Genomic DNA, 23,957 nt, shown 5'->3' on the forward strand with positions numbered 1-23,957 from the left:
TTCAGCCTTTCTACATTCAATTTGGTGCAAGGATATCTTTTTGCTCTGTATTCCCAGTAAAACGGCCAAGTATACCTTTTGCCCAGCTTTTAGAATGTAACATTTGGTTTTCGGAATAATGCATATATCGTTAACAAATGGAAATAGAGGAGAGTTTAATAAAATAGTTATTATTATTCCTTAGTTTGATAACAATACACATGATTTAATTGAAATTGAATCAAAATTACTAAAAACTCCATATTATTTATTTCTTTTTTATTTCAACTTATCTTAAAAAAACCTAGAAAATAAAGTGGGTGGCCAACCACCCATTGGTAGTCGGCTACCCACAAAAGCGGCCAGGGGTGGGGAGAGCCTCGTGACGGACTCATGAAGCAAATTTGGGGTGACCAAGAAGCCACCCTTAATAAGTAGCACTAACGACTCGTGGGGGTGGCTGTGACCACCCCCAACACCCTTTGGGGTGTCCGCGATCACCCTAGATGAGCTCCGGGAGTATTCGCACGACTCGCACTAGTACCCTTGGCCTCTTTTGTGGGATGCTAACCACCTTTCAGGTTTTTTATTTTTAGTTTTTAGTTTTTTATTTTTTTTATTTTTAGTTTTTTTTTAAAAAAAAATATGTATGTTTTTTAAAGATGTAGTTTCTTAAGGAATCTCTATTCTTCTAATTTTTTTTTATAGGAATAGCTATTTCTTTTTGTAAGGTCATCGTTATTCTCATAAGAATAATTATTCATAGAAATAAGTCCTTACTAAACAAAGGGATTGTTATTTTAGCCATTCTATTTCATGCACCTATTCCTTAAAAAACAAAAAGGGTGCAACACAATGACGCACCGTTGCTGTCAAGCTACCAAGACCATCTAGCACATACAATAATACAATGATGGCTGCTGCCCGGCCGCCACCTCTATGGAGTGTTTCAAATAATGTTTTTGGAGAAAATTAAAAGAAAGATTAATTTGAGATAAATAATAATAATAATAATAAGCTAAAGATCAGTAAAAGAGTATAAGTGGTTTAAAAAATAAAGGAAAGAAAGGAAAATAAGGTCTACAGTTAGAGGAACTTATGGCAAAATTGATTATTATGAGAATATAACATGACCTGTGACTTTGAGCAACTACTTATATTGAGATATGATTCAAATTTGAAAAAACTGTACTGTATGTAATTTTTTGTTAATTACATTGATTGTAAACTTTGTAAATTATTTGTAAATAACTTCAAATATTAGTCCTATAAAAAACACTTTATTATTTATTGAAGTAACTAGATCGAGTGTATTTATTTCCTTGTCATGGTATTGTATGTTTTTTTTGAAATTTTCTACTTGCTTGGCCAATATTTAAAAATTTGTAATGTAACCCTAATGTTTCAAAAATTTGTAATTGGAACTCTCCATTATCAATTTCTGTCTAAGTAGATAAAAATCACCTCACCTGCATCTAAGGTGGGAACAATATGCTAAAACTTTCAATTTTGCACCCAACTTAAATATTGAAATGACGTGACTATCCCTCATTAAAACTCAAAGCCTTTTTTTTATTGACATCGTCATTCCCCTTTTGAACCCCACCCACACTGGTCCTTCTCCTTTTCACTCCAACACCCACACAATGAAACTCAGAGCATTGCAATGGATTCTGCTACTCTAAAGATCACGTCGTTCCCAGTTTTGCCTAAATCTCCACCGAAATTCAGAAACCCAAATCATAAGATTCTATCAGGATTTCGTTTCAACGGGAAGAAGATTTACGCCATCTTTCCCAACGGCTCTGTTTCTCCCTCTGCTTCCCAAAGGGTATGTTTGTCCTCACCAAAGCTTTCTACTGTAACCATACTTTTCACGTTGTCAATCATTTCATCATTCTTCGTCTCTGTTGCAAATTAGTATAATTCTTTTTTTTTTTTTTTTTTAATCAGAACTAGATTGAATTCTTTTGCAGTATTTTAACTAACAGAGTGGCGCCCAGAAAAGGAACAAAAAAAAAAAAACTTGAATCGTGTCTTCCGTTTTCCTCTTGCCAATGAAATTAAGCTTGTAATGGGTATGGATTTCTCAATTCCTTTTTTCCGTTTTCAGGGTGAGTCGAGTTCGGGAGGAGATGTGCATAGGCGGAGAAGCAGTCTGGAGTCTCTGTTTTGTGGGGTTGAGATGCCAAAAAAAAAAAAAAAAGCTTTAGGTTTTAATGAGGGGGTAATCACGTCATTTCAATATCTAAGTTGAGTGTAAAATTGGAAGTTTTAGTATATTGTTCCCATGTGAGACGCACATGGGATGATTTCCGTTCACTTAGACGAAAATTTGTAACAGAGGATCCCAATTACAAATTTTTGAAACATTAAGTGGCTACATTGCAAGTTTTTACAACATTGAAGTTTAAATTAAAAAACACCTCAAATTTAAAAAGTAAAGTGAATTTTTCCTAATAATTATACTATATAAGTACTAGTACGTCCTACGATCATACCATCCCTTACCACACAACCCTTACCATGATATTAACTACAATTTGTTGTGGAAGAGTTTGAAACTATATTTCTTGGGAGCATTTGAATATTAAATAAGAATTCACATTCATATCACTTTTATTTATTGAGTTGATATGATAGTGCTTATTTGTCGTTATTAAAAAAGAAAAAATTAATTAATTAAAGGCTGATAAGTACTTCACATTAGCTAAGTGAGAAGAAAATGAGATGAGAGTTGAGCATTTAAAATTACTCATTAAATAAATGATTAAATTTACCGTTTTCTTGTTAATGGGGAGTTTGAGTTAACAAGTGTGTGTGAATGTTATAATATTAATTAAATGATTAATTTTATAATTTTTTATTAAGCTCAACTTTTGCGATAAAGTAATGTTATAAACCACACTTTTATCTCACTATATTGATGTAACAAAGTCTAATATTCATTTGATTTTTTATTTTTTATTTTTTACAATGACCGATCCAAAAGCTATTATACCATGTCACATTAGCATAATTGAATAAAAGTAAGATATTGGTATTGTATATAGCATTTATGTCTAAGATAATTGGTAATTTTGACATCTATATGTAGGGGTAACAATTTTTAACACGACTCGTAAACTCGACACAAAATTTTTGTGGTTAGGGTTGAGCGGTATGACTAATTTAATTTAATGGGTTGGGCTATAGTTAACCTATATAGTTTTATATTTATGCTTTGACACAACTTGAACCCGATATGTAACACAAGGCCTGCAATTTTTGGCTCAACTAACAAACCCGACATGAACCCAACACAAATTTAGCAGGTTAAAGTTAAAGTGGTCTGACACATTTAATTAAATGAGTCGGATTATGATTGACTTATATAATATTGAGTGAAGTCTACATACCCTCTTTAAACTACCACCAAATTAACAATGTCCTCCTTTAAGGCTTGCAAAAAGATAGAAATGTCCTTATATATTTCTTAATAAGACAAAAATACCCCTATAAATTAAAATCATAATAATAATAATTTTAATTTTTTTATAAAAATGAAAAATTTAATTTAAAAAAGAACGATTTTTTTTTTTTAAAAAAAGAAAAATTTATTTTTTAAACAAATTTATTTTAAACGGAAAATTTTATTTAAAAAAGCCAAAATTTTCAATTTTTATAAAAAAAATTGAAATTTTTAATTTTTTTTTCTTATAATTTTTTTTTTTTTTTTTTTTTTAAATTTTGCCACCATTGGATTTTATTTTATTTTTATGTTTTTTTAGAAGTTTGAGTATTTTTGTTTTTATTTTACTAAGGGAGTTTCATTATTGGAGGGACATTGACAATATTTTGGTAGTTTGGAAGGAAAATTGTCATAATTGAAAGTTTGAGTAGGACATTGTCAATATGATAGTAGTTTGAGGAATTATGTGGACTTTTTCCTATAATATTATACTTATACCTTAATACAGACTTAATCTCCGTACACGAATACGAATTATCACCCTATTAAGATGTTACATGAATGATTTTTGGCAACACAAACATGTAAAGGTGATAGATTTTAGGTTATAAAGAAACTTAGACATTAGATTTTAAAAGAACCTAGACATTTTAAATTTTGAAGAAACTTAAAAATCAATTTTCAAACTTAAAGTTTGAGATTAATTTTCTAATTAATTTATTAATGAGCTTGATGTCTTTAAATAGACAATTACAATGCATATGAAAAATAAAAGACTCAGTAAAATAAGCTACTCTAATAATAATACTTATCTCTAATATTTAAATTCTAATCCATACTTCTAATATTATCTATAAAGATAACATATTATGCGGTATTTTTATTTTAAAATACTTCTATTATTAGACCCTCACACCAATTTCCCAAATAATTGGCACAAAAACCCTCTTTTATTCTTTTCTCGTTCCTATTTTTAAAAACATAAATAAAATTTCCAAATTCTCACCTTGTTTTTTTTTTTTTTAAAATTTATTTTTGTTTTCTTTATAAAAAAAATCTCAGAGTTACCTTACTCCCGTAACAACAAATATGACCAGCTAATAAAACTTTAGTACAAGGAGAAGTAGTAAACTAATTTGCTACGGATACGATTTTTAATTTTTGACATGATTCATAAATTTAACATTAATTTAATATGAAATTAAAGAATTAGAGTTGGGGTATAATCGGTTTAATTAAATGTGCGGTGTTATAATTTACTTATATAATTTTATATTTATATCTTACATGATTCAAACGACATAATGAAAATTTTAACCTAATTCAATATAAAATTAGAAGATTATTACACGACCGGAATTTACCTTAACCAAATTTTCAAGTAAAAAAGAAAAATAAGAAAAAAAGAATCACCGTCCCTCTCACATAGGGCTGTTAAGTGAGCGAAGCGTCTCGCGAGCAAGCTCGGGCTCGGCTCGCATAAGCTCGGCTCGTGCTCGACTCGAATATTAAATGAAGCACTTCATGAACACAAATCCTGGCTCGAATATTAAACGAAGCAAGCTCGGCTCGATTCGGCTAAGTTCGTGAACAGCTCGTATAAGCTCGAGTGTGTGTATATATATATATATATATATATATATATATATATATATATATAAACTAAGTAATAGATAATTATTTATAAATCTCATAATTATTAAAACCTTAAAATTGCATTTATATTTAAGCGTTAGAGAATGAAAAATTCTAGACCCTTCGTGATGAAAGAGAGAGAGAGCAATCATTAAAAAGACCTCGATTCAATTAGAGCAGATCCAAATGAAAGGAAGAAAAATCAAGCAGAAACTATTGAGGGAGATTGCGAAAGGCATAAACTATTTATGAATCAAACAGACCCAAACACTATCACTACGTGTCTGGTGAGTGAGAGTGAGAGAGTGGGAAATGAGAGTTCAAGTGGAAGATCCGTTGTGACTGGTGATGGGGATTGAGAGAGAGACGTTAAAAAAATATTTTTTTGTAGGGGGCGTTGTCCCAATGCAGTCTGAATGCAACCTGTTAACTTGTCCCACATTGTTAAGAAAACATCAATCTCTAAGTTTGCTTATCTATAAAATGATGCATATCCTCTCTCTTTGAAACCAAATGCCTTGCTGTATTGACTCAGGCTCCATACTCGACTAGCTAGGCTAAGCAAATACTCATATGCAAACTAACTTCTTAAGTCGTTTAAGAGTACTTGAAGTTAAAAAAAAATTTTAAAACAAAAATATTAAATATAAGAGCCAGCTCGCGAGCTGGCTCGGCTCGACTCGACTTATTATTAGCTCGAGCTCAATTTTTTTGGCTCGCCCTTGAGCTCGACTCGAGTTCGAATAAAATTTAAACGAGCCAAGCTTGAACAAGGGAAGCTCGCCCAAGCTCAGCTCGTTTATACCCCTACTCTCACAACGTAGATGCGTAGTTTAACCATCTACGCACTCGGCGCTCATTCAAGCACCGCACCGAGAAACTCAAAAAACTCAATTATACATCAATTTACTCTCTCTCTCTCTCTAACCTCATTTTCTCTCTCTAAATTCTAAAACCCTAGGCTTCCACATCCACCACCACCGATCCAATCCTGCCCAGTCCATTTCATCCATGGCGGACGAGCCAGTCTCCGCGCCATCAGCATCGCCGTCGACCGCATCGGCGGCTGCGCCGCTGGGGCACTCCGTGATCCCCATAGTGAACAAGCTGCAGGACATCTTCGCGCAGCTCGGGAGCCAGTCGACCATCGAGCTCCCACAGGTGGCTGTGGTTGGCAGCCAGAGCAGCGGCAAGTCCAGCGTGCTCGAGGCCCTCGTCGGCCGAGATTTCCTGCCAAGGGGATCCGAAATCTGCACTCGGAGGCCGCTCGTGCTGCAGTTGTTGCAGACCAAGCGGAAGCCGGACGGGACGGAGGAGGAGTATGGGGAGTTCCTCCACTTGACGGGGAAACGGTTCTACGACTTCTCGGATATTCGGAGGGAAATTCAGGTGCCTTTTGTATTCGATTGCTGTTTCAATGTCTCTGTTTCAATGGCGGTTGTTTTGTAGTTTCTTTAGTTTCTCTCTGGTTGCTGAGAAGGTGTAGGAAAAAAAAGTTGAGTTTTTTCAGTTTGGTATATATTGTGCGTTTGCAGGGGCGGAACGGGATTTTTTGTTTTTCGGTGAGGAACTAGTTCTGCCCCTTGTTCTTATTAACACTAACATGCGATTAACGGCAAATAAATTAATCAAAAAAATCGAAATGAAAGCTAGAAACTGAAACTTGTATAATTTTTCTACATTAAAGTACCCATTCGAAATCTTAATCTCACGGCATCACAAACAGACAAGAGCATAAACTACTAAGCACAATCGATGGGGTCCAAGAAAATGGTACCTTTGAGCGTTATGTCTAGGGGTTTCTTGGAAACAAACCAAGCACAATCAATGGCTACATGAATAGCGAATGGACCAAATAACACCACATTCGTGCTGTAATTCAGTCTTGTACTACAAGTTTTGAAATTGGTCCCTGCCACACATCAACCAAATCAGGAAAGGTTACTTTTGATTTCATTATAGAAGCCCCACAAACCAAAGTAAAACTAATGTAACAAAACAAAGAGAAAGGAAAACAGAAAAAAAAAAAAAAAAAAAAAAAAAAACGAAGGGAGGGAAGGAATAAAATAAAAAAAAGAAAAGATAAAATTAGAATGAAAAATACCCTAATGAAACAAGAAAGAAATTTGTGGTGCTAGTTAATGTTGGCTATTCACAGGTCAGCAACTTGCCTCACTTTACTATCACTCTTTTCCTTCCTCTGTTAATAAAATGGAAATAAGAAACAAGCATTATCTTTAATAGTTTGTGCCATTTTGTATATAAATAGAAAAGCTTAATTTCAACCACTACTCTATAGATGAGGTGCTTCAATCAATTCAAAGAGAAGATGTTTTAAAATATAAATGAGTGAACCACCATGATTGAGTGAGAGTGAGAGTGAGAGTAAGCTTGGCATCAATCAGATTTGTGAATCAGAATGCAAAACTTTTACTGAACTAAGAATGTTTGATTGGCATGAAGTGGTTGAATCTTGAATCAATTTGCATTCGGAGCTGCTGCATTTGCCTTAGAAGTTGGGTACTCCGTGTGTGGGGTGTAACTTGTGTGAAAATTGGTGGTTAACTGAGACTTTGTGTAGTAATTTTGCAAGTTTGGTTGAGGCTCTGAACCTCAGCTCTTGCTCTCTCTTTGTTGCTCTACAATTCAGTTTGTGATTTCGGGAGATTCTTAGTCTCAGACCTTGCGTTTGATTTTATTCCCCTCTTTCCCCCCCCCCCCCCCCCCCCCCCCCTCCCCCAAAAAAAAATGGAGACTTTTTACATGCTAAATTTCTTTAGTCTTGAGTAGTAGCTAAATTGTGTGAAATCAAGGTGTGCAACATTTGCATGTAAATGAGCATTTTAGTAGTTTTTGAATACCACCAATGTCCTGATTTTCTTTCTTTTCTTCTAATTTGTTTTCTCTTTGAATAATTTCCATTGGACTTTAGGCTGAGACAGAGAGGGAAGCAGGAGGTAACAAAGGTGTCTCGGACAAGCAGATTCGTCTGAAGATTTTCTCACCAAATGTTCTTGATATAACACTTGTGGATCTACCTGGTATAACAAAGGTTCCTGTTGGTGACCAGCCAACTGATATTGAAGCACGGATTAGGACAATGATCATGTCGTACATTAGAACGCCAAGTTGTCTAATTCTGGCTGTTACACCAGCAAATTCAGATTTAGCAAATTCAGACGCTCTTCAGATTGCAGGAAATGCTGATCCTGATGGTAAGTTCTGAATGGAGAAAAAAAATTATGCTTTGGTACACGATTGGTGTTTTTTTGTTATTTTACACGGATTTATATTTGTTTGACTTGTAAGTGTTAATTTTCTATGGGCAGGTCATAGAACTATAGGTATAATCACAAAGGTACATTATATCTTGACTTGTCTTGACTTGACTTTTCTCCCATATTAATGCGTTCCTTCAACATTAGCAATCTGTTAGTCATTTTCTGACGAGGTTTGGCATTTTTTCTATATGACTTTAGTTGGATATTATGGATAGAGGTACCGATGCCCGTAATTTGTTGCTTGGAAAAGTGATTCCCCTTCGACTTGGTTATGTGGGAGTTGTGAATCGTAGTCAAGAGGTAATCATGTGTATCTTTAGAGATGAGTAATTGTGTATTAGTTACATTATATCCTTTAGTTGTTTGATGTGAGCCAAGATTGAGATGGACAAAGTAGCATGCATGGCTATTTTTATAGTAGGATAAGGTTTTGATTTGTCTGTTTCAATGAAATGCTTTGAAACAGGATATTATGCTCAACCGGAGTATTAAAGATGCACTTGTTGCTGAGGAAAAGTTCTTCCGTAGTCGTCCAGTATGTCCGTGCCATACTGTATTATCATTGCTTTGTTTGAATTCCATTAGCAAATTGTAGAATGAATTTTGTGCTTCTCAAATAGGTATATAATGGTCTAGCCGATCGTTGTGGCGTTCCTCAGTTGGCAAAGAAGTTGAACCAGGTAGGGTTTTGCAACAGTCATCTCACTAAATGTCCCATGGAACATAATCTTACTATTTTATACCAGATGCTTTATGTTCATCATCTATTGTGGCTCTAGTGCATTTATACACATACGTGCACCCCTGTTCTCCCTCTCGCTCTCTTTCATACAACATACTTAGACAATGATTCTGTGCCTCCCCCCCTTTCCTTTGTGAATAAGCTTTGCTTCTGGTAATTTTATAGTAATTTTTTTTTTTAAATTTTTTATTATTTTTTTTTTCTAATAAAGACAAAAATATTTTTTTAATCCATAAATTCACTATTAAATTAAGATTTGTCATATTTGTTTTATTTGCAGATTCTAGTACAACATATCAAGGCGGTGCTTCCTGCGCTGAAGTCGCGCATAAGCTCTACACTGGTTTCTGTTGCCAAGGAGCATGCAAGCTATGGAGAAATCACTGAATCAAAGGCATGTTTTATTAAGTCAAGAGTGTGTGTATAGCTTGGTTGAGATCATTGTTCAATCAATTGCATATTGAGGTTATGGGTTACGTCCTTGGTATAACGGTGGACTGTAAATTTTGATTTTACCCTATTGTGATCTAGTGTCCGCTATAGCAAGTGTTGTTGAGTGCAAACTGAATTTTGTATTGTAAAATTTGCTAATGATTTTCTTGTACTTATTTCAAACTGTACACATCTGGATTTTTGTTTTAAATGTTTGTACTGATTGTACATTATCCCACTTTGTGTGTATTAGGCTGGTCAGGGAGCTCTTCTTGCATCTTGCCCTCCTGTGATCTAGTTTCCTCTATATGAGCAGTTCTGATTGTGAATTGATTTACCCATTATAGATGTCATTGCTTGATTTCATAATCTGACCTCTATTTTTCACTAGGCTGGCAGCTTATTTCTGGTTACATTGTTATCCTGATACAGATTCTTTAAGTCTTTGCTCTTCTGGCATCCTGTTTTTTTATGTGACTGGATTATTCCCCATATATTAACTCACTTCTTGAATCCAATAGGCTGGTCAGGGAGCTCTTCTTCTGAACATTCTTTCAAAGTACTCAGAAGGTGAGAATGATTTTGCCTAATTTTTATTGTTGTTAGTTCTCTAACCAATATTCTGAACCATATTTGTCAACCTAAATATTACTATTATTTCCATGCTTAGTTCATTGTTGGCATCATTAATTCCTTCTTGTACACAGCATTTTCTTCAATGGTGGAGGGGAAAAATGAAGAGATGTCAACAGCTGAGCTCTCTGGTGGAGCAAGAATACACTATATATTTCAACAAATCTTTGTGAAGAGTTTAGAGGTGTGTGCGTTTTGATATCTGCAGGCACTTTCCCTGTGACCTTTTTGTGGCGGCACAAATTAACCTTGAAGATCAAAGGTTAATTTGTGAGTAATGGTACAACTCTCTCTTGTGTTCCTCCAAGGGTGATGTGGCTCTTAAAATCACAATTGAGCTTGTGATTGATTATTATTGAATTTTGATCAAATGGTGATTTTAAAAGTCACCTCATTTTTGAAGGGACACAAGATATACAAGAAGGACTTTTAGAATTACTCTTAATTTGTGCCACCAATATACTACTGTTTTATATGAAAAATTATAATTATAAATGGTTGTGAAGGTTGAATCTTTACTCTAATTTTATTTTTAAGAGTGAAATTTCTAATGTTTGTATGTTCTTTTTAAGTAAGTCTGTTTGCCAAAAGGAGATACATTACAAGCATAGACTTAACCAACATTACCTCAATACCTTACAAAAAAAAAAAAAAAAACAAACCATTACCTCAATATCTGCCCACACATATACTCAAAACCAACTAACTGGCAACTGTCAGTGTTACAAAGTTCTGACAGATACCCCTCTAATTGCAAATATTTGTTAGTGCAGATGACATCTGATTAATCCAAAAACTTCCAATTCTCCTTCGGACCACTCTTTCTACTTGTATTTGAATCTATTTTGATTCTTTAGTCATATTTGAAACCTCAAAAATTTGGCTCTCATAATAAATGGTATACCATAGCCAAAAAATTGACCTTAGGTATGCTTGCTGCAAGAAACTATAGAATTCTGCCACCACATATAGAATTGCTTTAATATTGTTACTGTTAATATTGTTTTGCTATTATTATTATTATTATTATTATTAACCTGACAAGGCATTCTCATTTCTTTAAATAATTGGAGTTTGAGGTGACCACTAGATTTGAGGTGCAACCTTTATGAGCCTGACCATCTTGTTGAATAAAATTATGATCCACGAGTGAGGGAGCTTAATCCCATTTGTGCTGAGACAAATTCTATTTTGGTAGCTGGAATGTAGTGCCAGTTTTCAGTCTGATATTGGCTGAGCGTCTCTCATGCAATTTGATCTGTCTTGTAGGAGGTGGATCCATGTGAGGACCTAACTGATGATGACATTCGAACTGCCATTCAGAATGCAACTGGCACTAGATCTGCATTATTTGTTCCGGAAGTAGGTCTCTCTGTGTTAAGAAAATATTTTCTTTAATTTCTGTGATTGGCATTCTCTTTTACTCATGGAATCCATAGTATTGATTGCCTGTATCCTCCCCACGCCTCCTTCCAATGTTAAAATCATATCATTTTAATTTAATTTTTGTGTATTAGGTGCCATTTGAGGTTCTTGTTCGAAGGCAAGTAGCACGTTTATTGGATCCTAGCCTTCAGTGTGCCAGGTTCATATATGATGAGTTAATGAAGGTAGACGGTTACTTATGTCCTACATCTGGTGGTATCTCAAACCGTCACTTGTAAATCTCGATCTCGGAATAACATATTTCTCTCTTCAGATTAGCCACCGTTGTCTAGTGAATGAACTGCAGCGATTTCCTGTTTTGAGAAAGCGTATGGATGAAGTTACAGGGAACTTTCTTCGAGATGGTCTTGAACCCTCAGAAACAATGATTGGGCACATTATTGAAATGGAGGTATTTTGACATCAAGATAGTCTACATGTGCTGCATATGAACTCATAATGCATGCATTATGTAAATTGTACAGATAGTAGTTTCCCTTTATTATGGGGTCTTCTAATCAAAACTTTGTTCCACTCTATAAACCTGGAGCAACTAGTTTTCAGCACTAGACTTGGATTTGGCTAGTGTCAGTCAACAGTGCATGAACTTATTATCAATACTTTTTTTTGATAAGTAATAACCAGTCTTATTAAAAGCATAAGGCGCCTTAAAGTATACATGGAGTATACAACAGTGATCACTTAACTAGAAAGGGAAAAGCGAACAAGCGCACATAAGTAAAATTTTTTTTCTACTTGGCAATGTCTACCAGCGCACACAAGTACCTGCTTAAATTTTCTTCCTGTCAAATGCCATTTGTTTATGATGCTTACCAATGTTTAGATTCTTGGTTTAGTTCTAATTTGTGCTTTACGCCTTTATTTCTCATGGCACACATAGGGGACTGAACCCAATGACTTGCTCTCCAGCCCTTGCTTATGAAAGGAGATATCATTTGATCTAAAGACTATTGCAAAAGATATCATTACTTAATGATGGTGGTGATTTGGAATCTGTTTGTTATATGGTTTGGTTGTGTTGCTTGTTGGTATATTTTAGTATCCTTACTCTTCCATTTAATTGAGTTGCATCTGTTATGTTGAAACAATTTCCCTAGTTAGACTATTTTGTATTTCCAAACATACCCCATCTACGCAATGTATAACATTAAACAGTATTGGCAGTGGTAGAACAACTATCTCTACATATGGCTAGCTTGAGTGTAACAGTTATTGCTTAATTTTCTTTTGTACATAGTAACTAATCTGGTCTTGGATAAACTAGGGGTCTATAAATTATGAGGTCGGCAGTTGAAAATTTGAAGTTCCTTTTGCCTACAACTCTCACTGAGATTATTGTTATGATTCCCAGAACAAAAGTATTCATATTGCCTTGTGTTTTCTATCTTTTACCCTGCTTCCCTTTGATCTTTTACTGTATCTCAATACCCTATGGACTTGTTAGGCAGACATACCTGTTGCATCAAACTTGATTGTGATACTTCAGAATGCTAAGGATTTTGTAATATAACTTGATTTGCAGATGGACTACATAAACACTTCACACCCGAACTTTATTGGTGGGAGCAAAGCTGTAGAGGTTGCAAAGCAACAACTTAAGTCTTCTAAGGTCACTCTTCCTGTTTCCAGGCAAAAAGTATACATCCCCTGTGCTAATAGTCATTTGTGTTTTGCAATCTGTAAGATTATTCACTTCTGATTTTTCCCCATTGTTTGATTTAAAAGGATGGTGTAGAGCCTGATAAAGTACCAACATCTGAAAGAAGTCTGAAAACTCGAGCTATTCTTGCTAGGCCAGCAAATGGACTTGTGTCTGATCAGGTTGGATAATTGGTATTTTTTTTTTTTTTAATTTTTATTATTTTTTTTTTCTGGCCAATAAGCCCAGCTCTCCCGCCTTCCTTGGAAGAAGCAAACTATGCAGAAGCAAGTTAAGATTTTATGATGGCTAATATATACTTGGTCTAATTACTTTTGTTTTTGCCATTTCTTTTGGATGACTGGCAGGGTGTTCGCCCTGTGGGTGATGTTGAAAAGGTTACATCCTCTGGTAATGTGTTACTTTGATATAATTACTTTTAGTTGTTATACCTCTGTAATAATATGTTTTGGAATATGTATGCTATTCATTCTCTAATAATCAATGCTGCAAATTGCATGCAAGCAATCAAATACCTAAGGCTTTTATTTATTTATTTTTCCTTGGTTGCAAAAGCTGTTCCTGAAAATAAATCTTTTAAGAACGAAAATCATTATGATTCCAAGATATTCTAATATTTGGAAGGATTGATAATGCTCAGGAAATCCAAGCGGTTCAAGTTGGGGAATTTCATCGATTTTTGGTGGAAATGATAACCGTATTTCTGCTAAAGAAAGCTGGACAAACAAGTCATATAGTGAACCTATTCATAGCATGGAGCAATCCATCTCTATGATCCATTTAAGAGAGGTATACTTCATCTATCCAGTGTCTGTAACGGACTTTTCCAATATTCTTCCCTCTTATATGTTTAAATTTTTTTTCTTCTAATGGATGTTTCTTGATGTTCTATAAGCCTCCAACTGTCTTGAGGCCCACAGAAAATCAGTCAGAGGAGGAGGGTATTGAAATTTTAGCCACAAAATTGCTGTTGAGATCATACTATGACATTGTTCGGAAGAACATTGAGGACTCTATACCTAAAGCAATTATGCACTTCCTGGTATTCTCATTCTCTTTTCCCCATGGAAAAATGTTATTTTGTAGTTATATGTAGAACATGCATTTATTGTAATCAAACAATTATGGATTACATCATGGACCTATGTGAGCTGTCCACACTGTTTGATATCTGTCGTGAGGTGTGCCAATAGTAATTGTAAGAAATTTTCTTTTGCCAATGTCCATTCTTATTAATGGTTCCCCTTTTATATTTTTTAGTAGATCTCGTGGATTGAGACATGGGATGCTCTATCTCCTTTGTTTTTTGTGGTTGTCATGGAGGCTGAGTAGGATGATGATGGTCATTGTGGATAGGGGGCTCTTATCAGGTTTTTTGGTGGAGTAGAGGAATAATGAGGAGCTTCTAGTGTCCCATCTTTTATTTGTGGACGATACATCAATTTTTTGAGGCAAATAGTGAACAACTGTGTCATCTGCGTTTTCTATTCTTATGATTTGAAGCGGGGTTGAAGATTAATTTATCTAAATTAGAATTAGTTCCCGTTGGAGATGTGGTAGATGTAGAAAGTTTGGTTAGTATTTTTGGTAGTAGGATGACATCTCTACCAATAAAGTATTTGGGCCTTCCTTTGGGTGCTTAGTATAAGAATTCTTATACTATATGGAATGGTATTGTTGAAAAAAATGGAATGTCGATTGGTGGGTTGAAAGAGGCTTTATTTGTCAAAAGGAGGTAGGTTGACTTTAATTAAAAGCACTCTTTGCAATTTGCCTAATTATTTGTCCCTTTTCTAATTCCTGTATATGTGGCTAATTGGATCGAAAAACTCTAGAGGGACTTTTTGTGGGGTGGAATTGGTGATGAGTTTAACTTTCATTTAGTTAATTAGTCGAAGTTTTGTTCTTCATGTTTTCAAGCGGTTTTGGGGGTTAGAAATTTGATTCAGTTTAATCAAGCTCTCATGAGAAAATGGTTATGACGTTAAGCTATGGAGAGGGATGCATGTGGAGATTGGTGGTGGAAACCAAATATGATAGAATGGGGAGGTTGATGTTCCAAGGAGGTAAATGGCTTTACGGAGCGGAAGTGTGGAAACATATGAGTGGGTGAGTTTTTTCGAATTTTGTTAGGTATGAGATGGGAGACGGGTTTAAGATTAGGTTCTGGCATTATCTATGGTGTGGGAACCAGCCTCTAAAGACAGATTCTTCGGACCTGTTTTGTCTTCCACATTGTAAGGAAGCTTGGGTGGTAGATCATATGCAGTTCTTTAATGAAAATTTTCGGTGGAATATATCTTTTACTAGACTAGTGCATGATTGGGAGGGGTGAACTTTGTCACTTATCAACACAAAAAAAAAAACCTTTGTCACTTTCTTCGATCTTTTGTACTCTTTACCGATTGAGACAAGGTGGTGAGGATAAATTATGTTGGATCCCTTCCAATAAGCGGAAGTTTGGAAGTGAGGTCCTTTTATCATGTGTTGTCCACTTTGGTAGGTTCCACCTTTCCTTGAAAGAGTATTTGGAGAGTTAAGGTCCCTTTGAGAGTAGCTTTCTTTGGGTGGATAGCGACACTAGGGAATATATTAACTTTGGATAGTTTGAGGAAGAGGAATGTCATAATGGTAGATTGGTGTTGTATGTGTAAGAGGAGTAGGGAGTCTATATATCATCTTCTTCATTGTGAAGTGGTAAGAGATCTATGGGTTTCAATGTTCTGACTTTTTGGTGTTGAATAAATTATACCTAGAAAGGTAATAGTGTTGTTGGCAAGCTGGAGAGGTTAGATGGGAAGCCGTAACATCTTAGAAGTCTGGAGGATGGCACCTTCATGCTTAATGTCAAGCATTTGGAGGGAGCAGAATGCAATGAACTTTGAAGACTCTGAGATTTGGTGGAGATCTAAAGAAAGTTTTGTTTTATTGTGCCCCTATGCGCCTTATAATGAGTGATTTACTTATAAAAAAAAAAGGTTCATTTGTTGGGATGTGGTGTTGTGTTAGCAGTGAATTTTCGTGGCTTATATACTAATCTTTTTCATCCTTACAGCTCAGGAAAAATAAATGTTCAAATAATCTTCTCTGCCTCCTTCACATTCTCTCTTTTCTTTACTTTAATATGATGAAAGCATAATGTAGGTGAGTTCATTGTTGACAATCCTTAAAAATTGTCTATGACATGGTTCTCTGTCATTATCCATGTGGTAAAATATTCTGTTACCAGGCATTCTTATAATTCTGATAGTTCCTCAAGTATTATTCCTTTATATCCAGGTAAACCATACAAAGCGTGAGATGCACAATGTTTTCATCAAAAAGCTTTACAGGTGAGGCATGGCAGGGTTCTGAGATATGATCCTTTGAACTTTGGGCTGTATATATACTTGTTTTCATCTGTGCTGACCATTGGTTGTGCCATTTATCTTATGATACGAATCAGAGAGAACCTGTTTGAAGAGATGTTGCAGGAGCCAGATGAGATAGCACTGAAGAGAAAGCGCACTCGAGAAACACTCCGAGTTCTTCAACAGGCTTTCCGGGTAAGTTTTCTTGATATGCTAACCAGCAGGAGAGGTTTGAGTGAATTTATGGCGTCTTCAAATTTAATTTTAATTTCTTAACTGCATTTGGTTTTTTATTATAAGTTTGGTGGGTAGTGGAATGGATTTTCTCGAGAAAGCCTTAGTTGTGTATTATGTGCATGGTGTATTATGTGCGTATAATTAACTTTCCCAAGCCTTATGAAGGTAGATTTTCTTGTTAATGTCGCATAAATGTAAATATGCTTTCCATATCTTTTGTCTTATGTTCAATAAGCTAGCTAAATTTGTTGGGAAATTACATTTATCAAAAAAATTTGTTGGGAAATTATGGCTAAATTCAGTGAGACTTGGTTCTTTTTTGTGTAGACATTGGATGAGTTGCCTTTGGAAGCTGAAACAGTTGAGAAGGGTTACAGTTTGGGTGCTGATCCGACAGGGTTGCCAAAGATCCACGGACTGCCAACATCATCAATGTATTCTACGAGTAGTTCCATGGATTCCTACTCAGCTTCTCCTAAAAATCCGAAGTCTCGAAAGTCGCACTCAGGGGAGCTTCAACCACCTATTTATTCTAACACAGATTCTAATGGACGCATTTACACACCCGGTCTCTATCCGACGGTTGATATGTAAGACATTTGAATGTGTCTACTGGTCCAAATATATATTTTTTTAACACTATTAAGGCGTTATATTCATTTGATTGCCCTGTCCAACTTTGGAGATGGTTGGAATTCGACCTGCCAGGGCTGGCTCATCAGGGAGTCGGCATTTTCTTCTAACCATATTGTGGTATTTTGATAATTGCATTGTTACGAGGTCCAAAAAGAATAACAGGGTGTAGATAATTCCCATCTTTTGTCAGAAGCAGCAGCTTCAATACATAGATACACATTTTTATTTTTTGTGCAAGTTTTCTGGTTTGAGATTTGTTGATCTGTGATGGTTTTCAGCCAATTGTATCATCTTTGAAGTACTTGTCAGAAGCAGCAGCTTCAATACATATATTACACAAATTATGTTTGAAGCTTGAATTATTTATAGCCACCACTGTAAATAATATAAGAACCATGATTGACATATAACAGAAAATGAAGATGCTAGATATTATAATTCTACCCATCATTCTTTCTGTAAGGTTTATGTGATGCTCTCAACCAAAACAATATTGTGAGAAGTCTATTTGTATCTAACATTAACTCGCAATGATTCTTATGGTATACATCTCAGTTTATATTCCACTCATTCAAGATGAACAAATCAGATGTGGAATGGGTTGAATGGCCACTTTGACCAAAAAAAAAAAACATTTGTACCTCTATTCAGCTCATGCCACATTAACAGATCGAAGTGAGTGATAAAATAAGTGTAAAGTGTAGCATTAATCGGAAACAAAATAACAATATGGGTTTGTTTGGTTTATAGAATGCGTATTCCATTAGGAAATAAAATAGTTATTACTTATTATCGGGAATAGAGGAGAGTGAAATGAAATAGTTATTCATATTCCTTACTTTGGTAACAACACACATGTTCTAACTAGAATTGAATCAAAATTACTAAAAATTGTATATTATTTTATTTTAAGTTTAAAATAAAATAAAAAATAATATGATTTTGTTTTTGGAAGATGTAGTCTATTCCTTAAGGAATTATTCCTCTCATTTTTTAGAGGACTAACTATTTCTCTTTGTAAGGGAATTGTTAGTTCCATTTGAATAATAATTCCTAGGAATATACCTTTACCAAACAAAAAAATGACTATTTCATAAGAATAGTCATTACATTCCAGCAGTCTACTTCACAAATCAAACGGGGCCTAAGATTTCTGAGTAAAGTGAGCAAACACCAAAAGGTATTACATTTGTGACAACTTATTACACACAAATTTCTTTATAGTGCTAGGTACTTAAATGTTGGCCATAAACTTATTTATTCCAATCTGTTTATGCAATGCTCTTACTCACATAGAAAATATTACACGTGAATCATGGCGGTATAATCATTACATAGTGAGTCATCCATTTTATGTATTACTATAATATTCCCTTAGTGAGTACTTTATAGGCAATTAAACTTTATGAATGAACTTCTTTTATCCCATTCGGTTCCAACTTTATTTATACCTATGGAGCAATTATGATGACATATTAATTATTAAAAAGATTATGACGTTTGCCAGCTCATAGTAGGTGCGGAATTCAAAAGGCCTTCATCCGACGGTCCAGATTCCACTAGACCATTCATTGATTGATTTATATACTCATAAATAAAACCCAATTTAATTTCCCGCTCCCATTTCCAAATGCTTGTAACGAACTTAACAAACAGAAGAACCAAACGCTTTCTTTTCCCGCTCAAAAATATTCCAGGCCCTCTCTGATCACTTTCCCGAGAAAATCCATCCAAGAAAAAACCAACCATGAACAGGAGAAACCGTCTCCCTGCTGCTGCGCCTCCAAGAAACCCTCCACACAGACCCGACTGGAGCTCCGAAGTCTGTATTTTCATCATCTCCTTAGCGATCCCCGTCATCTGCTTCCTCATCGCCAGTTATAAACAGGTACATCGATCTATAAACACACGCATATATTTACATATATACACTCGTTTTCACTAATCCATGACTACATTCTTCATGAAGGCGTATTCGCGTCAAGACTCTGCCGGAATCGTCTCCGAGGTGTTTCACTTTCCGGATAGTTTCGTGCGGGACTACGAGCGCGTAGAGAGGCACTTGAAGGTCTACATCTACCCGGACAGAGACCCCGGCGGGTACTTTCAGTCGCCGACGGAGCTGATGGGGATATACGGCAGCGAGGCCTACTTCTTCAAGAATATAAAGGAGAGTCACTTCCTCACCACTGATCCTCTTCAGGCTCACCTCTTCTTTATTCCCATTTCTTGGCATCAAATGCGCACCCAGGTCCGTACATTAATTTCATTTTGCAAATATTAATTCTCTGTTTCATTCTTGCTTTACAAAATCTTTTATTTTGAGAATAGCGTGGAATGAAATCAGTAATATGAAGGGATGTTTTGAAGAATCATTTGTCTTATATTTTGTGGAATTCAGGGAACACATTGTGAGAAAATGATCCGTATAGTTGAGAATTATGTAGAGAGCATAATCTCAAAGTACCCCTACTGGAACCGAACTCAGGGTGCTGACCACTTTTTTGTGATATGTCATGAAATTGGTGTGGAGGTTGCTGATGGAGTTCCATTTCTTAAGAAGAATCCAATTCGACTTGTGTGCCCAGCTACCCATGATGCTCATTATATTCCATTCAAGGATATTCCCCTTCCTCAACTAAATCAATCATTTTCTCATGCCATTGATGAGAGGTAAAATGTAGTTAGTCAATTTGTGTACTTTTACCATTCTAATTTTCTACATACGGTGTCTTTCTGTATTTCATATCATGCAAAAGGAAACTTTGCTGTATCTTTGAATAGGATGAAGAGTGGTTTCTGCGCACGCATTCCCGATTCTGAAATAAAAGCCACTCTGGAAACTCTGTGGGAGAATGACTCTGAACCTGACATCCAGAACGACCTTATGTTTACTGCTGATGGATATCTGCTATTTCATCACAAAGTTTATGGGACAAAATTTTGCATATGCCCTGATGGATTCCCAGCCGATACTGCCCTTATAGCTGACTCCATCCGTTATGGATGTGTTCCTGGTAGTATCATCATCTTCCCTTATGCAATGGTTTTATATAAATTACTTTTTCTCTCTAGAAATCAAACTGGTTTCATGCAACATGTTAAATGTCACACAAGGGGGTTTTCTAATTTTTCCAACAGGAGATTTCTTTTGTTTTTGTTTTCAACACAAAATCATTAACAAACAACTAAAAACACAAATCATGAAAAGATTAATGCCAAATTGCTAATTACCAAATCTTAAGTGATAAAGCTCACTTGAGATCTTGCAAGGGAGTTAAAAACATCTAACAATTTTTTTTTTTTTTTTTCATTAAATGCAATGTGGGCCTGTGGCAACTACAAGTGTCAACCGAAATTGATTTAGCGTTACAATGTTGTAATTTAGTTGCATTTTGGTCATTTGTGTAATCTTTATCTCTTTGTTCATTTGCTTATATGTTCTTTGTATTTTGTTTTTGCATATTTGATTTTTGAATAATCATTAAAAGGTCCATGTCAAATTGCTCATTACTAAATCTTAAGTGATAAAGCTTCATTGACATCTTGCAAGAGAGTTAAAAATATCTAACAAATTTATTTTCGTTGTATGCAATGTGACTGTGTGGGCATGTGGCAACCGAAATTGATTGAAGTAGACACTTTTGATTGTGTAGTAATTTTAGTTAGGGGTGGATATCGGTCATATCGGTCCGGTTAGACTGATTTTCAATTAACAATTGAAAATTATCGGATAAACGGTTTTCTACTCGATAACCAACCGATATGTATTTATATTGGAAATATCGGTTATACCAGTTTTCGGTTAGACCGGTTTTTGAGAGTTTGATTTTTGATTTTTGATTTTTGAAGGCCAAAATACTTTTTGTTAGGCTAAAATAGCTTATTAAAACTAATTGTTTTGTGGACCCAAATACTTTTTGTTGAGCTAAAGTATCTTATTAAAAATTAATTGTTTTGGGGCTCAATTTTTTTATTTTTTTTGGCTAAAATAACTTATTGAAGCTTTTTTATATTGATCCAATACAACTTTTTTATATTATCAAATAAATTTCTCCAAAGCAAATGAACTAATTAACATAAGGAATGATAGTTAGACTAAGCAAATCTCAACTAAACAAAACCAATTTCATCCAAAAAAAAAAAAAAAAAAAAAAACTAAACAAAACCAATTAATGAAAAATGCTTTCATTAAAGGCAAAAAAATTCCATTGAATGCCTTAGCAATCTCAATGCATCAAATCAAAAAAGAAAAAGTGTGAGATAGGAGATCGGCAGATGTGAGAACTGCGGATTTCATTATTTCCCATCCATCAAAGGAAGAAAACAACACAACTAAAAAAATTAAAAGGAAAGCAAAACAGCATTTAAATTCATCAACTGACATTTAGAATTGAAAACATTAGATATGCAGTCCCACTAACAATCGATTTAGTTCAGAACATCCAAACTAATTAACCATTCCCAGAAGACGACACTTGAAGAATTTACACCAACGACTATTCAATATAATAACTTTAAGCACAACTAGTAATGCAGAAAAGAGTCTCTACAACAAACTAATCAGCATGCCAACTCTTTTATAAAATAAAAACTACCAAACGAAAAGAAGAACCACAAGTTTTTTTTTTTTTTTAAAAAAAACACAGAAAAATAGATTTACAATAAAAATTAGGAATGATAGTAGAAGAAACAAATGATCTTCTACTCAAAATTCTCGCTGGAGTGTTATAATTTTCCTTGGTTTTCCCATATGAAATGATTGAAAAATTACAAAACTCAAAAACAAGTTTTCCAAAATGCTAGCGCGCACCTCTTATTTTTTAATTCCATATGCATTCATAGCATGCACATAAGAAAGGAATTGAATCATTCAAAAGCCAATTTATGTGCAAATAATACGGAAATGGCAACCAATTGTGTATTCGACTTTAATTTACTTAAAAATTAATCAACAATTAATCACGAATATAAATAAATAAATAAATTTAACGTTCATCATAAGTATTATTGTTTGTATAATTATTTGAGAAAACTAAGAAATAGAGGGAACTAACTTTTTGACGATGCTTACCTTAATTAGTTGGCACATTTATGTATGTGAACGAGAGAGGAAACACTACAAAAAATGATTTTTTTTTTTTTTTTTTTTTTTTTTTTTTTTTTTTTTTATAGGGTATTTTTGACGTGTTAGGTAGTCTGACACATCACTAAACTTTATTGACGCGTGTCGTGCGTTAAAAATGAGGGTGTTTAGAAAAATATTATTTTACCATGCGCATTGATGAAATACCATGGCTTCTATTCTCATTTGGCAAATCAAGACAACTTGTGCTCCATTCTCTCTGTGTTTTTTTTTTTTTTTTTTTTTTTTTTTTTTTTTGGGGAAATTGAGTAACATTTAGTAATAGATGACTAACAAAACACATTACAATCAACCTCTAGCCACAGCTAAAAACATGCCTATGCTGAATTGTTTAGATTTAGATTTTTTGTTTTGAAGGTCATCATCTCTCTTTCTCTTTTTTTTTTTTTTTTTTTTTTTTGATCTTTTTGCTGAATTGTTTACTTTTATTGTGCCCATGATGCTTCTCATCTAATTGCTCATCTAAGTAGTTTTATATGTCTCTCTGCAGTTATCTTCTCAAGCTACCTGAATTTCCCATTCAATGATGTTCTTGACTGGCATAAATTTTCAATAATACTCGCGGAGGAGGATGTACATTTGCTTAAGGATACTCTTGAAGGCATACAAGGTGCAAATTTCACCAGATTCCAAAACAACTTACTCAAGGTAAAATCGATCACCATTTATTTCAAAAGCTTAAACTTATAGAAATGAATGAGTTTTATCATTTAATTTATAGACACTGGAATAATGCATATTGACTTATTTTTGAAAATCTGCTCCCTTTGTAATCGAATCAGGTCCAGAAGCATTTCGAATGGAACTCACCTCCACTCAGATTTGATGCATTTCACATGGTCCTGTACGATCTCTGGCTGCATCAGTTTTACCAGCCTGAGTCACTTTTAGAAATCTTCCTTCTCTACCCAGGAAAACTACTAATGGTGTCTGCAGCCATAAGCATGTGCATAATGGCTTGCATGTGGAAGTTTGTTCTTAATCTGCCAGGATTTTCTAAGAGTCTACGAGGGCATGTTTTAACATCACTCTACTACATGTTTCTCACCATTGAAATTCTTTCACAGAACCTTGTGGAATAAATCAAAAACACTTCTTTAGTTCTTTTGTCATATATGGTGTGGAAAGTCTCATATTTAGGTAAGTGTGGAAAAAAATTGTCATATCGTTTGGTAAGGAAATTTTTAGTCAATAACAGCAACGACTGTGACTAGAATTGAGTGCCTCGAAGGTATTGGTGTCAGATTTCGTTGAGGTGGAAGAGAGAAGGAGATGAAGCTAAAAGAGAGACTCCTGACTCCTTATGTTTGAGAGAGAAATAATTTCGTT

General features: G+C 34.7%; 2 protein-coding genes across 3 annotated transcripts; both read left to right on the plus strand.

The window, feature by feature from the left end:
* Positions 1–5,980: 5,980 nt before the first annotated feature.
* LOC132177086 (dynamin-related protein 3A) lies at positions 5,981–17,579 on the plus strand. 2 transcript variants are annotated; one of them, XM_059589302.2, is made up of 20 exons: positions 5,981–6,454; positions 7,998–8,280; positions 8,395–8,423; positions 8,545–8,646; positions 8,813–8,881; positions 8,967–9,026; positions 9,369–9,482; positions 10,042–10,090; positions 10,228–10,337; positions 11,423–11,515; positions 11,671–11,763; positions 11,853–11,990; positions 13,122–13,235; positions 13,325–13,420; positions 13,607–13,649; positions 13,900–14,048; positions 14,155–14,301; positions 16,539–16,591; positions 16,705–16,804; positions 17,174–17,579. In XM_059589302.2, the coding sequence occupies exons 1-20, from the start codon at positions 6,077–6,079 to the stop codon at positions 17,438–17,440; spliced, it is 2,487 nt and encodes an 828-aa protein (XP_059445285.2). In that variant the 5' UTR covers positions 5,981–6,076; the 3' UTR covers positions 17,441–17,579. The 2 variants fall into 2 exon arrangements, with proteins under 2 accessions (XP_059445285.2, XP_059445286.2); XM_059589303.2 differs by having other exon boundaries at positions 13,122–13,208.
* Positions 17,580–19,430: 1,851 nt separating this feature from the next.
* On the plus strand, positions 19,431–23,710 carry LOC132177976 (putative glycosyltransferase At5g03795). Its single transcript, XM_059590444.2, has 5 exons — positions 19,431–19,733; positions 19,884–20,155; positions 20,267–20,499; positions 23,119–23,276; positions 23,411–23,710. The coding sequence occupies exons 1-5, from the start codon at positions 19,431–19,433 to the stop codon at positions 23,708–23,710; spliced, it is 1,266 nt and encodes a 421-aa protein (XP_059446427.2).
* Positions 23,711–23,957: the final 247 nt, after the last annotated feature.

This window comes from Corylus avellana, chromosome 4 (assembly GCF_965113065.1).
Source record: "Corylus avellana chromosome 4, dhCorAvel1.hap1.2, whole genome shotgun sequence".
NCBI lineage: Eukaryota > Viridiplantae > Streptophyta > Magnoliopsida > Fagales > Betulaceae > Corylus > Corylus avellana.